This window comes from Trichosurus vulpecula, chromosome 2, assembly GCF_011100635.1.
Source record: "Trichosurus vulpecula isolate mTriVul1 chromosome 2, mTriVul1.pri, whole genome shotgun sequence".
NCBI lineage: Eukaryota > Metazoa > Chordata > Mammalia > Diprotodontia > Phalangeridae > Trichosurus > Trichosurus vulpecula.
In genome coordinates, this window is record NC_050574.1 from 301,225,825 (window position 1) to 301,238,108 (window position 12,284).

The 12,284-nt window shown below is 40.8% G+C and overlaps 1 protein-coding gene across 1 annotated transcript in view; it reads right to left on the minus strand.

The window, feature by feature from the left end:
• Positions 1-12,284, minus strand: part of SCTR (secretin receptor) — an 86,153-nt gene that overhangs the window by 34,286 nt on the left and 39,583 nt on the right. Inside the window, exon 3 of the mRNA XM_036746288.1 lies at positions 3,861-3,968. Within this exon, the coding sequence (XP_036602183.1) occupies positions 3,861-3,968 (108 nt within the window). The remainder of the gene's footprint in view (positions 1-3,860; positions 3,969-12,284) is intronic.

Consider the following 12,284-nt stretch of genomic DNA (forward strand, 5'->3'; position numbering starts at 1 on the left):
TATCCTTGTTCTGGTCATGAAGCCCTTCTATGAGTCAAACTTGTCATGTTGTTGCTGTTACCCCTAATTGTCAGGGGTACAGCTCACTGTGTAGCCCTAAGTATTGAGATCTCCCCATGCTGCCTTGGGTCCCCACGACTAGGAGTGGGTCTCTTGCACATGTATCCTTGCTTGCAAGACATTTCCCTTACTTTGAAATTAAACTACTGTTTGATTCCTGACTCGCTTGCCTGTAGCCTGCTGTGTCTAGCTCCAGCCTCCACAGGTTAGAGGCTTGTTCTATCTGGTTGACACTTTCTTTGGAGGAGAAAATAGAAGCAAAATCACAGTTGAGTATTTGTGCCTTATCTCCACCCATTATCATCATCTCATCCATACTGAGTTTCTCCTTTCTTAGATCTTCCTTTCCATGCACCCTCCCCCCAACATAGTTGCAACAGTGCTGTTTATTATCTTTTACATTTATGACTAAGCTCAGCTCATTTTGAACTCCAAAACTCTGATTCCTAGTTTTAGAGGATCATTTTACACTTTTTTACTCAATCCTAGTTATCCGTCCTTGCTTCTGTACATGTGTTTTAAAGTTTTAAGTTGGTTCATCAGTGTCCTCTGTATTCATATCTATCTCTTTAGATAGTTCATTTTACTGCTCTTCTCCTCAATTACTACTGGTCAGATGCTCTCAGAAAAACCTGGAAAGACTTATGTGAACTGATGCAAAGTAAATTGAGCAGAACCAGGAGAACATTGTACACAGTAACAGCAAAATTTTGTGATGATCAACTGTGAATGACTAGCTATTCTCAGCAGTACAATGATCCAAGACAACGCTGAAGGACTTATGATGAAAAATGCTATCCATCCCCAGAGAAAGAACTGATGGAGTCTAAATGTAGATCAAAGCATACTTTTTTTTTTCAAACTTACTTTATTTTTCTTGGGGTTTTCTTTTGGCTGTGTTTCCTTTCACAACACAAATAATATGGAAATACGATTTGCATGGCTACACATGTATTACCCATTTCAAATTGCTTGCCTTCCCAAAGGATGAAGGGGAGGGGAAGGAAGGGAGAAAGAGAATTTGGAACTCAAAATTTTTAAAAAGAATTTTAAAATTTGTTTTTACATATACTTGGGGAAAAATAAAATTCTAAATAAAAACAAATAAATAAATCACTACGGGTCCTCTCCACTCCTTCCTATGGCATAGTTGCTACTCTCTGTAGTATTTGGTTTGGTGGATAGATGTTGAGAGCATTCTTCCTCCTTTTTCATATTCAATTTAAAGTTATTGTTTTTTTTTATCAGATTCACATATTTTTACCAACCATCATTGGTTATCTTTCAACCTTGATTGAGTCATCATTCCTGTATCTTAAACCATAGTCCACAGATACCATCTTTTCTTAACTTCTAACTCTTGAGGCTAACCTCTTTGGTAAAATGACTGTTGCACTTGTTTGATGTGGTAAGGTTTTGTTCTTATAAGACAAACTCTATCCTTGACTAAGAACCCTTCTTTCTTATATTAAGCCATGGTCTGAAAATCTCAACCCTAGCGTCAGACAGCAGCTTCTCAACCAGCTGTTTACTTTACAAATTCATCTTTTACTGATGAAACCTTTACTAGATGAAACCCTTACTCTCAGTGAGTTTACTAATGAAACCTTTACCTTCATCAAAGATGAAAATACTTTCTTTGCCCATAAGGTCATCAGTTTTCCAGGACTTCATCATCCTTAGCAATGCCTTCTCTAATGTCCCTCCCAGCTCAATGATTCCAGATGTGCAGAGCTGTAGCACTGCTCTTGTTATCTTTATAATGTCTTATATGTGTAGAGAACTTCTTTACTCTGCAAAGGACTGTCATTTCAGTTAAATCATTTGACCCTCGTGATAAGGAATAATAGACACTGAACTGGAAGCCATGCTTCCTAAGATCACAAGGTTAGAGTTCATGGTAAAGGCAACAAGTAGGACCCAGGTTTGAGGGCTTCCAAACTCTCCACCTCAGGCTCCTTCCACTGGACCACTCCTCCTTTATTCTCCTTCTTTCCTTCCTCCTACCTCAACAGCCTAGAGACAATAGAAATAGTAAGGTAGAAGAGACCAATACAGAAGAAGAGGCAAGAATAGATTCTGTATTCATCCATCTAAGACTGGGAGAAATATATAAGGGATTGTGGGAACCTTGATCCTAGTAATAGGACCAAAAAAAAAAAGCAGAGTAGCAAACTTAGCAGAACAATGAGGAAGACTGTGTAGCCCCAAATCCTGGAATTATTTGCCATCGAGGGAAATGGCAGAGAGAATTGATTTAGTACCTACTATGGACCAGGTATTGTGCTACTTTACAAATACTTTCTTATTTGATTCTCACAACAGCCTTGGAAGATAGGTGCTATTACTACCCTCATTAGTGTTGAGGAAACTGAGGCAAACAGAGTTTCAGTGACTTGCTCAAATTCATACAGTATCTGAAGTCAGATCTGAACTCACATCTTCCTGACTCCAAGCCCAGTGCTCTATCCTAAGCTACCTGCCTCAGGATTCTTAGAAAACAAACTTCCTGTTGAGATTGCCCTTACTTATGCTTTGAGAATTAGGATTAGATCTGGAAAGGACAGATTATCTAGTCAATTTTCCCTTCCCCCTATTTTATAGATAAAAAAAAATGAGGTTCTGAGGCCCAGAGAGATTACATGATATGCAAGCAGAAGAGCTGGGATTTGAACCCAGGCCCTCTGACTCCAAATTCAGTATGCCTTCCATTATAACTACTCCAATAGAACCATAAAATATTGGATGCAGAAGTGACCTCAGGCAGCTAGGCGGCACAGTGGATAGGGTACTGGGCTTGGAATCAAAAAGACTTGAGTTCAAATGCCGCCTCAGACACTTCCTAGTTGTGTGACTTTGGGCAAGTCACTTAACCTCTGTTTGCCATTGGAGAAGGAAATGGCAAACCACTCCAGTACCTTTGCCAAGGTATGGACAGAGCTTTGAAAGGTCTCAAAGAGTGGGACACAACTGAACAACAAAGAAGTGACTTTAAGCATCAGGCTAATAAGTCATATTTTAGCATTTGGTACTCCACTGATGTCAAGTGTACCTGAGGAAAGGGAGGAGAAGGGAGGGGAGGGGAGGAGAGGGGATACTAGAAAGATGTGGCGTAATATTAGTTGTTATACAATTAAGTTGTAAACAAGTATTTTGGGGACGATACTGAATGATATGTTTTATTTCCCTGATTGGTTGAAGAGATTACCTTGCTTTTCCCCCCTGAAGTAAGTGAATGATGTATGTATATGTTGGATTAAAGTAAGATTGTTAACCCCTTAACTTTCCTTTCCTTAGTAAAGCAGATCAAAGAATCTGTGCTGGCAGCATTCTTGTTGTTGGGCTTGTGTTGGTCTTTCACCGCCACAGCAGCTGCTAGCTGGATTGTTGCAACAGGTGGTCTTGGGTGGAGAAGGCAGTTTGCATAGAAACCAAATGTAAACAACTGTCTTTACTAAGGTCTAGGCTTTTAACACAGAGTTTAAGTTGTATCTGTCAGTCTTTAGAGATCTTCCTCACCTTTTTCCATCTCTCCTCTGGGTAATTGAGAAGGCCCAGGTCAAATGTAAATACGCTAAGGGGAAGAGGGTGGAGGTGGGGGGTGGGGTGAGGAGGAAAAGACTGAAGAGAAGTTGTTAGAACCTTAGCTGGAATAAGTATACCAAATCAGGGCCTGGGATCCAGGTTGGGGAAGTTTATCTGCTAGGGATAGGTTCAAAGTGCTTCCTTCCTGACAACCCTGATACTTACCCTCCCAGTCCCAGAGAAGTCACCTAGTTAGGAATGAGTTCTGTAGTTACCATTTTTGCCAGTGACCATTTGGAGGAATTTCGGGCATTCAGCCTTCACTGTCTGTCCAGTGGAAGAGGAGGGCCAGCAAATCATGTTGTCCCATAGTGCTGGGCAGCCTGGAAGAGAACAAACAGTAAGAACAACAGAAGACATCTGCTAATAGCTTGGGATCATTCATTTAGGATTTGGAAAAGGCTTTAGAGGGGCAGGTAGGTGTCACAGTCTACAGAGCATTGGGCCTGGAGTCGGAAAGACCTGAGTTCGAATTCAGCCACAGAAACTTACTAACTGTGCCACCCTGGGCAAGTCACTTAACCCTGCTTATCTCAGTTTCCTTATCTGTAAAATGAGCTCAAGAAGAAAATGGCAAACCACTCCAGTATCTTTGCTAAGAAAAGCCCCAAAGGGATCAATAAGAGTTAGATACAACTGAAAAATTAAACAACAACCACAAAAAGGCTTTAGAAAAAAAAATCTAGTCCTGGGGGTTAGCAAACTAAGGCCTGAGGGCCCAGCCTGTCACCTGTTTTGGTACCAACTGGTAAGCTAAGAATAGTTCTTGCATTTTAAATTACAATAAAATTTCATTTTAAAATGTAAAAACCATTCTTATCTCAGAGGCAGTACAAAAAATGGTAGTGGTAGTTTTGGTCAGCAGGACAATTTTGTGGGGTCTGCTGGCCCGTGATTAGTCCAGCCCTTGTATTTTCCATATGGGGAATCTAAAGATCAGAAATAAGTGACTTGCTTAAGATCATACGGTAAGTTAACAGAGCTGGCCCCAGATCCCAGATCTCCTGACTTATAAATCAAATTCTTTCCACGAAAGGGCATAATTAAAATAAACGGGGAGAAAAAAGATTCATGATGGAAAAAGCTATCCACATCCAGAGAAAGAATTACAGATTCTAGGGCAGGTAGGTGGCACAGTGAGTAGAGCACCGGCCCTGGAGTCAGGAGGACCTGAGTTCAAATCTGGCCTCAGACACTTGACACATGTACTAGCTGTGTGACCTTGGGGAAGTCACTTAACCCCAATTCCCCTGACAAAAAACAAAACAAAAAAAGGATTCCAGAGTCTGAATGTAGATTGAGGTGAACTGTTTACTCTCTTTTTAAAATTTTTATTATTTTTTTTTCTTTTTTTTGGATTTGTTTCTTCTTTCTCATGGTTCATTCCATTGGTCATAATTCTCCTTTACAACATGACTATTGTGAAAATAAGTTTAATGCGAAGGTTTATGTAGAACCTATATCGGATTACCTGCCATTTTGGGAGTGGGGAGGGAAGAGGAAAGGGAGGGGTGAAAATTTTGGAACTCAAGAACTTGTGAAACTGAGTGTTGTAAACTAAAAATAAATAAAAAAAAAATTTAAAAAGTGTCCAAGTGCAGCTAGGTTCAACTTTGCTGAACAAATTCCACCCAATGCTGTTTAAGATTCTGTATGCATGAAGTGAGTTGTTGATCAACATTTCTCACGGATGGTATTTTGGATGACAACAGAGTAATATATATTTGGTAGATATGTATTATGTGCCCCATCCTGTGCTGGATGCATCAATGTGCAATAAAAAGGGAGAAGATGCAAAATATAAACAAACAAACGGGGAGAAACAAAATTTTTCCTCTTCCCTTCCCAGCAGGGATTGCTTGTTGTAGCCAGCTCTTCAGTCGTAGACAGTCATGATTCTACAGAAGGGAAGATACCAGCTCCCTGGTTTTTGTGGAGGAATTTAAGAGATAAGAGGATGATTGCAACCAAAGTGAAGGGCGAACTTTATTTTTTTGTCCATCCATACTTGAACATTTAAAGATGGAGTAATTTCTGTGAATTCTCAGGATGTCAGGGGATTAGACAGAATTTCTAGATTGGTGCATCTCCTAACAAGTCATTAGAGCACAGGCCAGGGATGGCGCTGAAGGAAGGAAGGAAAGAAACAAGCATTTCTTAAGGGCCTGTTGTTTTTGAGTCGTTTCAGGCACGTCCGACTCTTTGTAACCCCATTTGGAGTTTTCTTGGCAAGCATACTGGAGTGGTTTGCCATTTCTTTCTCCAGCTCACGTAACAAATGAGGAAACTGAGGCAACCAGCGTTAAGTGATTTGCTCAGGTTCACACAGCTAGTGAGTGTCTGAGACCACCAGATTTGAACTCATGGAGATGAGTCTTCCTGACTCCAAGTGCGGCACTCTATTCACAGCGCCACCTAGCTGCTCAAGTGCCTACTTTGTTGTTGTTTTTAACGAGATACATTTCACCTCTGTGTGCGCTGTATTAAATTTAAAAAGCAGCATGTCTTTCAGGAACCTTGCCGATTACATAACAATCACAAGATTGATGTCAGATATTGAGTTAAAAGTGAAAATCTTATGCAACCCAACAAGACAGGTTGATTAAGGATTTACAACACAATAAAGATACACTCATAAAAATTTAGCTTTAATGTTGGAGGGGATGTGGGAAAAATGAGACATTATTGTACGGTTGGCAGAGTTGTGAACTGATTCAACCATTCTGCAGAGCAATTTGGAACTATGCCCAAAGGGCTATAAAACCGTGCATAACCTTGGACCTAGCAATACCACTACTAGTCTGTTTCCCAAAAGAGATTAAAAAAAAAGGAAAAGGACCTATATGTACAAAAATATTTAGAGCAGCTCTTTTCTAGGGGTAAAGAATTAGAAATTGAGGGGATGCCCATCAGTTGGGGAATGGCTGAACAAGTTGTGGTATGTGATTATGATGGGATTCTATTGTAGTATAAGAAATGAGAAGCAGGATGCTCTCAGAAAAACCTGGAAAGACTTGCATGAGCTGATGCAGAGTGAAATGTACTGTGTACAAAGTAACAGCAATATTGTAAGATGATTGACTTAGCTATTCTCGGCAATACAACGACCCAAGACAACTCTGAAGGACTTCTGGTGAAAAATGCTATCCATCCCCAGAGAAAGGAATGTTGGTGCCTGAATACAGACTGAAACATATTTTATTTTTACTTTATTTTAATGGTCAGTTTTCTGTCACAAGATGACTATTATGAATATGTTTTGCATGATTACACATGTATAGCCTATATGGAATTGTTTGCCTTCTCAATGGGGGGAGAGGGGGAAAGAAGGAAGAGAATTTAGAACTCAAAAGTTTTAAAAACAAATGTTAAAAATTGCTTTTAGATGTAACTGGGGGAAAATAAAATACTAAATAAAAACTTAAAAAAAAGAAAATTTAGCTTTATGGACAGATGCATGCAGAAGGTGAATATAGGCAAACGAGTTACAATATTTATTAACTATAGTGCTATGATGCAGTAATATTGCTTTTTTCCATTTTAGTAAATAACTTTCACTAACAATTGTATTTATTTCACACACATCAAAATATGCAAGGGTAATTTTAGGGGATCTGTAACATATATACTTCAGTCCAAGTAGTGTAATGATGTGACACTCCATGAAAATAAGTTATCGACCCCATGCAAGTAGCAAGAAGCATTTATAGCCCTTTGTACAAGATATTAAAAAAAAAAACCTGACATTGTTGAAAGCAGCTTTGCCCCTTTGCTACATTCTCCTTTACAAAATGGCATGCATACAAACTGGCTGGAGGCATTTTTATGATTAATAGTGCTAGCTGAAGTATGCTTACAGTTAAAATTTTAATGAAATATTTTAGTGAAGCACTTATTTTCCCACTTTAAACATAACAAACCAGACTACAGATTTAATCTGAAAGGTGCAAGGGAGAGCAAAATGAATTTTAATGCTCTGAGATACTAGGATGATGTAATTTCTAACATTGCATCAGAAGAGACTTATTCTAGTGCAACTGTGTGATATTCTCAGGGCATGTTATTTTTAATACTCCACTGCATATTGTCTCTTAGAGTACTTTGTCTACCTCTAGGCCCAAGTGAGTCCTGGGCATGGAGATTTGGCCAATATAGATTTGGGATACCATTCCTTTGTGTTTCCAAGTTTACTAGTCTGTTCCAGAGTCCATAATTGTTAAGAGTCATAGGGCTGTAGATTCAGAGTGGGAAGGGACCTTAGAGGTTATCTAGCCCCTCTTCCTCCAAGTTTATATTTGAGGAAATGGAGACATAGGAGTGTCAAACACTGGCCTAAGATCATACAGGTAAGTAAGCAGGATAGGAGGATTTGAATCCAGGTCCTCTGAATATAATATGTCCAGCATTCATTCTACTGAAAGTCTTGCTGATAATTCTAAATTCAGGCCAGATCCTTACAGCTTCTATTTTCAGTCCTCCAAGTTCTTGGTGGTGGGCCAGGCTGGGTCTCAGGAAGTGCCAGCATTGTTTTTAGCTGTAGGGTTTATCTGCATATTTTAATTTCCCATCAATGGCGCTACCATTTTCCTAGTTAGCCAGGCATAAGTCATCTTTGACTCCTCTCTTTCCTTCCTTCCCTACGTCCAATCTATCAGCAAAACTTTTCATCTCTCCCTTCAAAATGTCTTCTTAGTTTGGAGTCTTAACAGCTGATAGCTGCCTGCAGACATGGCAAGGTTGTAAATAACCTCCCTTTTGGCACAACTGGGACCATTCCTACGGATCAGTCACTGAACTTGCCCAGATTCAGGGAGGTTGATGTTATGTAAACCAGAACCAGTGACCTTCTGATGCTAATGAACGCCACTGAGCCTGTTCCAGCCCAGGGAGCTTGGGTCAGACCAAGTACCTTGAAGAACTCCATCTCTGAAGTGTCTAGTCAGTCCCACTCTAACCTTGTGCTTGAGTATGTGCCCTCATCTGCAAAAGGAGAGGCTTGGACTAGATGACCTTCTAGCTAAATCTATGAGCCCGTGAGTCATCTGATTTAGTGAGATGGCTCCATCACTTCTGGGGGGTCTTTCAAGGGATCTGGCTACTGTTGACAGGAAGGAGTCAAGGGGCTGGTCTGAGCTGGTCAACTGGATGAGGGTGGCCGGTGATGAGAAGAAATGGCCCCTGATTCCTCTGGCTAAACTAGCATCTGAGAGTAAGTGTTAGGCACTGTACTAAGCAGAGTATAATGTCTATTCTCCTTCCCTTGTAATCCCCACCAGCCCAGGGCTGATCACTTTGTAGGTGCTCAAAAAATAAATTTTGAGTAAATAATAATCTCTACATGTTCACATTGTATTTTTGACTATCTCAGAAATGACCGCTAGAACACAGAGGGGAAAAAAAAAACCCTGCATCCTTGTGATCTGAGAAGGAAACTTGAAATAGCTGATGTTGTCCCTGAAGCCAGAATCTGGGGAAGTAACTCCTGTGAAAAAGGGGCCAGTCATTCCCACCAACTACTGGCCAATTGCCACCTACAGGTAAGGCAAGTCAGCCTTCCTGAAACAGTAAGGAGCCCTGAGGGAGACAGGAGGCAATGGGTACCGCACAAGTCAAACCATTACTACTGCCTCCCCTCAGACCCAAGTAGAACTAGCTCTGGACCCTGAATCCAAGAGCCTTGGGAATAACAGTGCACCCAAAGCCTCTGGTTCTGCTTCCAGCCCAGCAGCTTCAACTATCACTGAAGTGAATGATCACTATAGTTAAGTCATCTACCTACCTCCCCACCAATACCACCACTGGCAGATATGGACAAGGGTCCTAGAAATGGCAATACCATTTCCTCTGCCCCTCTCTCCACCACCGACCTCTGGTCCTACTATCAGCCCAGCCCTCTCCCTCCCTTCAGCCATCATCCACAGAAGTGACCCTTATGAATATGCAGTCTTACAACTTCTTCCACAGTTGCTTTAAAAAAAATAAAAGGTTTACTGCCAAAGTCCTTGGCACTGTCAAATGGTTGGATATCAGAAAGTGATATGATTTTATTAGTAAAAATGACATTTAAAAAGATGCATAACTACCTGCTTTGCCACTACACTACACCCTAAGCTCCAGGAGACCATTCCATCTACTTGCAGCTGAAACCTCCTCTGTGTTGTGTCCCCCATTAGACAGTGAGTGTCTTGAGAGCAGGGTCTGTCTTATTTTTGTTTATGTATCTGTGTTGGTAAGCAAAATGGGCTCCTTAGCACTTAGTTCAACCAAGTGCCCTTGAATAGTTGGCCTTTGTCTCCTTTGAGTAATTCAGTATATTTCATTGAGTCTTACTAAGTGTTAAGCCCCAGGCTCTAACCCCTGTTAGGTGTGGAACCTATGTGGGTGTGGTTTGGTGACTGGGGTGGGGCCCAAGGTGGGGCTGGCTAAGGGGAGGTGCTAACTCCAGAGCCATGCTCTTGAGTCTTACTAAGTGCTAAGCCCCAGGCTCTAACCCCTATTAGGTGTTAACCTAATCTATGTGGATGTGAACCTCCCAGGGTCCTAAGGGGAGGGGCTAACTCAAGAGCCAATCAGAGCAGCCTAAGTTCTGGTCATTCAGATGACGTTTGATGACGGCGGAAGCCCTATAAGAAGAGAGGACAGAGCTATTTGCGCAGGGCTCTCCTTCTCAATGGTGTTGATGGGGAGACTCCGGGTAGCTGTAGCTAGGAGCCCTCCAGCTCATAAACCCAGATGCTGAGACTTTGTTAAACTCTGGTAACTATGTATTGGGATTTGAATCAGACAAGGTCTGTCTGTTGATGTTTGTACTTTGTTTGTATTTGTTCTGAAGTTCAGTGTGCTGGCTTTTTTCCCTCAACCAAGTGAATGATATTTGTATGCTGAATTAAAGTAAGCTTGTCAAACCCCTTCACGTAGCTTTCCTTAGTTAAGCAGATCAAAAGAACCTGTGCTTTTGCGGCATGCTTATTGTTGGGGTTGTGTCGGTCTTACATCCCCACAACAGCTGCTAGCCAGATTGTTGAAACAGTATCTCTAATGGTTAGCACAGGGTTTTGCTCATAGTAAGCACTTTACAAATATTTTTTCATTCATTCATAACTAGTCTAAGCTATTGATAAGTATGAATTATGGAATATTTTAAAATAAATGTCCTTTGATGACTTTTAGTTTTATATAAGAACTTTACATGGAAAGTAATAAGGAACCCATAAAGTTTTTTGAGTGGAGGACTAATATAACCAGTTCTTTATGTAAGAGGGGTATGAAAGAAGCACAGAATGGGAAAAGGAGAGAGCTGAGTTGAGAAGATCTACACAAAGGCTATCACTATGATTCTTCTAAGTGGTAGTAAAGGCCTCTACTGGAGTTGTGGCAATGGAATTATAGGAAAGGAGATACATGTAAGAGGTATACAGAAGAGAGATTAATAGCTTGGTACAGTGGGAAAAGCCTTAGCTCTGGAGTCTGAAGACCTGAGTTCAAATCCCACTTCTGATGCTCACTAGCTACATTACATTAGGCAATTCACTTAGCCTCACTGGGCCTCAATTTTCTCATCTGTAAAATTGAGAGCCTGGACTAGACAGCCTCTGAGCTCCCCTTCAGATTTAGTTCTATAATCCTACGGTAACTGACTACATATGCAAGGTGAGGGGGAAGAAATAATTTTTTGATATCTCAAGAGTATTAAGTATGAGAGTCCAGGTAACTAGAGGTACCATAGAGAGAAATATTAAAGTCAGAAGTAGGAAAGGATTGAGGGAGAAAGACAACCAACTGGGTTTTGGACATGTTGAATTTTAAGTGACAGTGGAAAATTCACCTAGGGATGTCCTGTAGTCATTGAAGACACAGATTAGGAGCTCAGAAAAGAGGTCAACACTTAAGATATAAATTTTGGAGTCATCGGTGGCAAAATTATAGTTAAAGTGGTTGGAGTGAATGAGAATGTCAAAGAGTTGGGTATATGTAGTCAAGACAAAAAGGAGTCGAGGTCAGGAAAAGCCGAAAAAGGACTTAGAAGTAGGAGAGGAACCGGACAGGTGTTATGTCTCTGAAGCCTAGGGAGAAGAGAATATTCACTAGGTATAGTTAAATGTCAAAATCTGCAGAGAGGCTGAAGAAGTTAAGGCCTAGAAAATGTCATTGGACTTAGCAATTAAGGACCATTGCTCACCTTAGCATAATTAAATAGAGTACTGAAAAGCGCTATTATAATGAGTTTAGGAAAAAATGGGTATTGAGGAAATAGAGAAACTGGATAGAGACAATATTTTCAAGAAGCTTAGTAGTGAATAGGAGGAGAGGGGGGGAATGGTTACTGGATGGGATGAAAAGATAAAGGAAGTCTTTTTCAGAATTGGAAAGATCTAAGCATGTTTGTGGGGCAGCTAAGTGGCCCGATGGATAGAGCACTGGGCCTAGAGTCAGGAAGACTCCTCTTCCTGAGTTCAAATGTGGCCTCAGACACTTACTAACTGTGTGACCCTGGGCAAGTCACTCAATCCTGTTGGCCTCAGTTTCTTCATCTGTAAAATGAGCTGGAGAAGGAAATGGCAAACCATTCCAGTACTTTTGCTAAGAAAACCCCAAATGGGGGTCAGGCATGACAAAAAACAACTGAATAGCAAAACTTG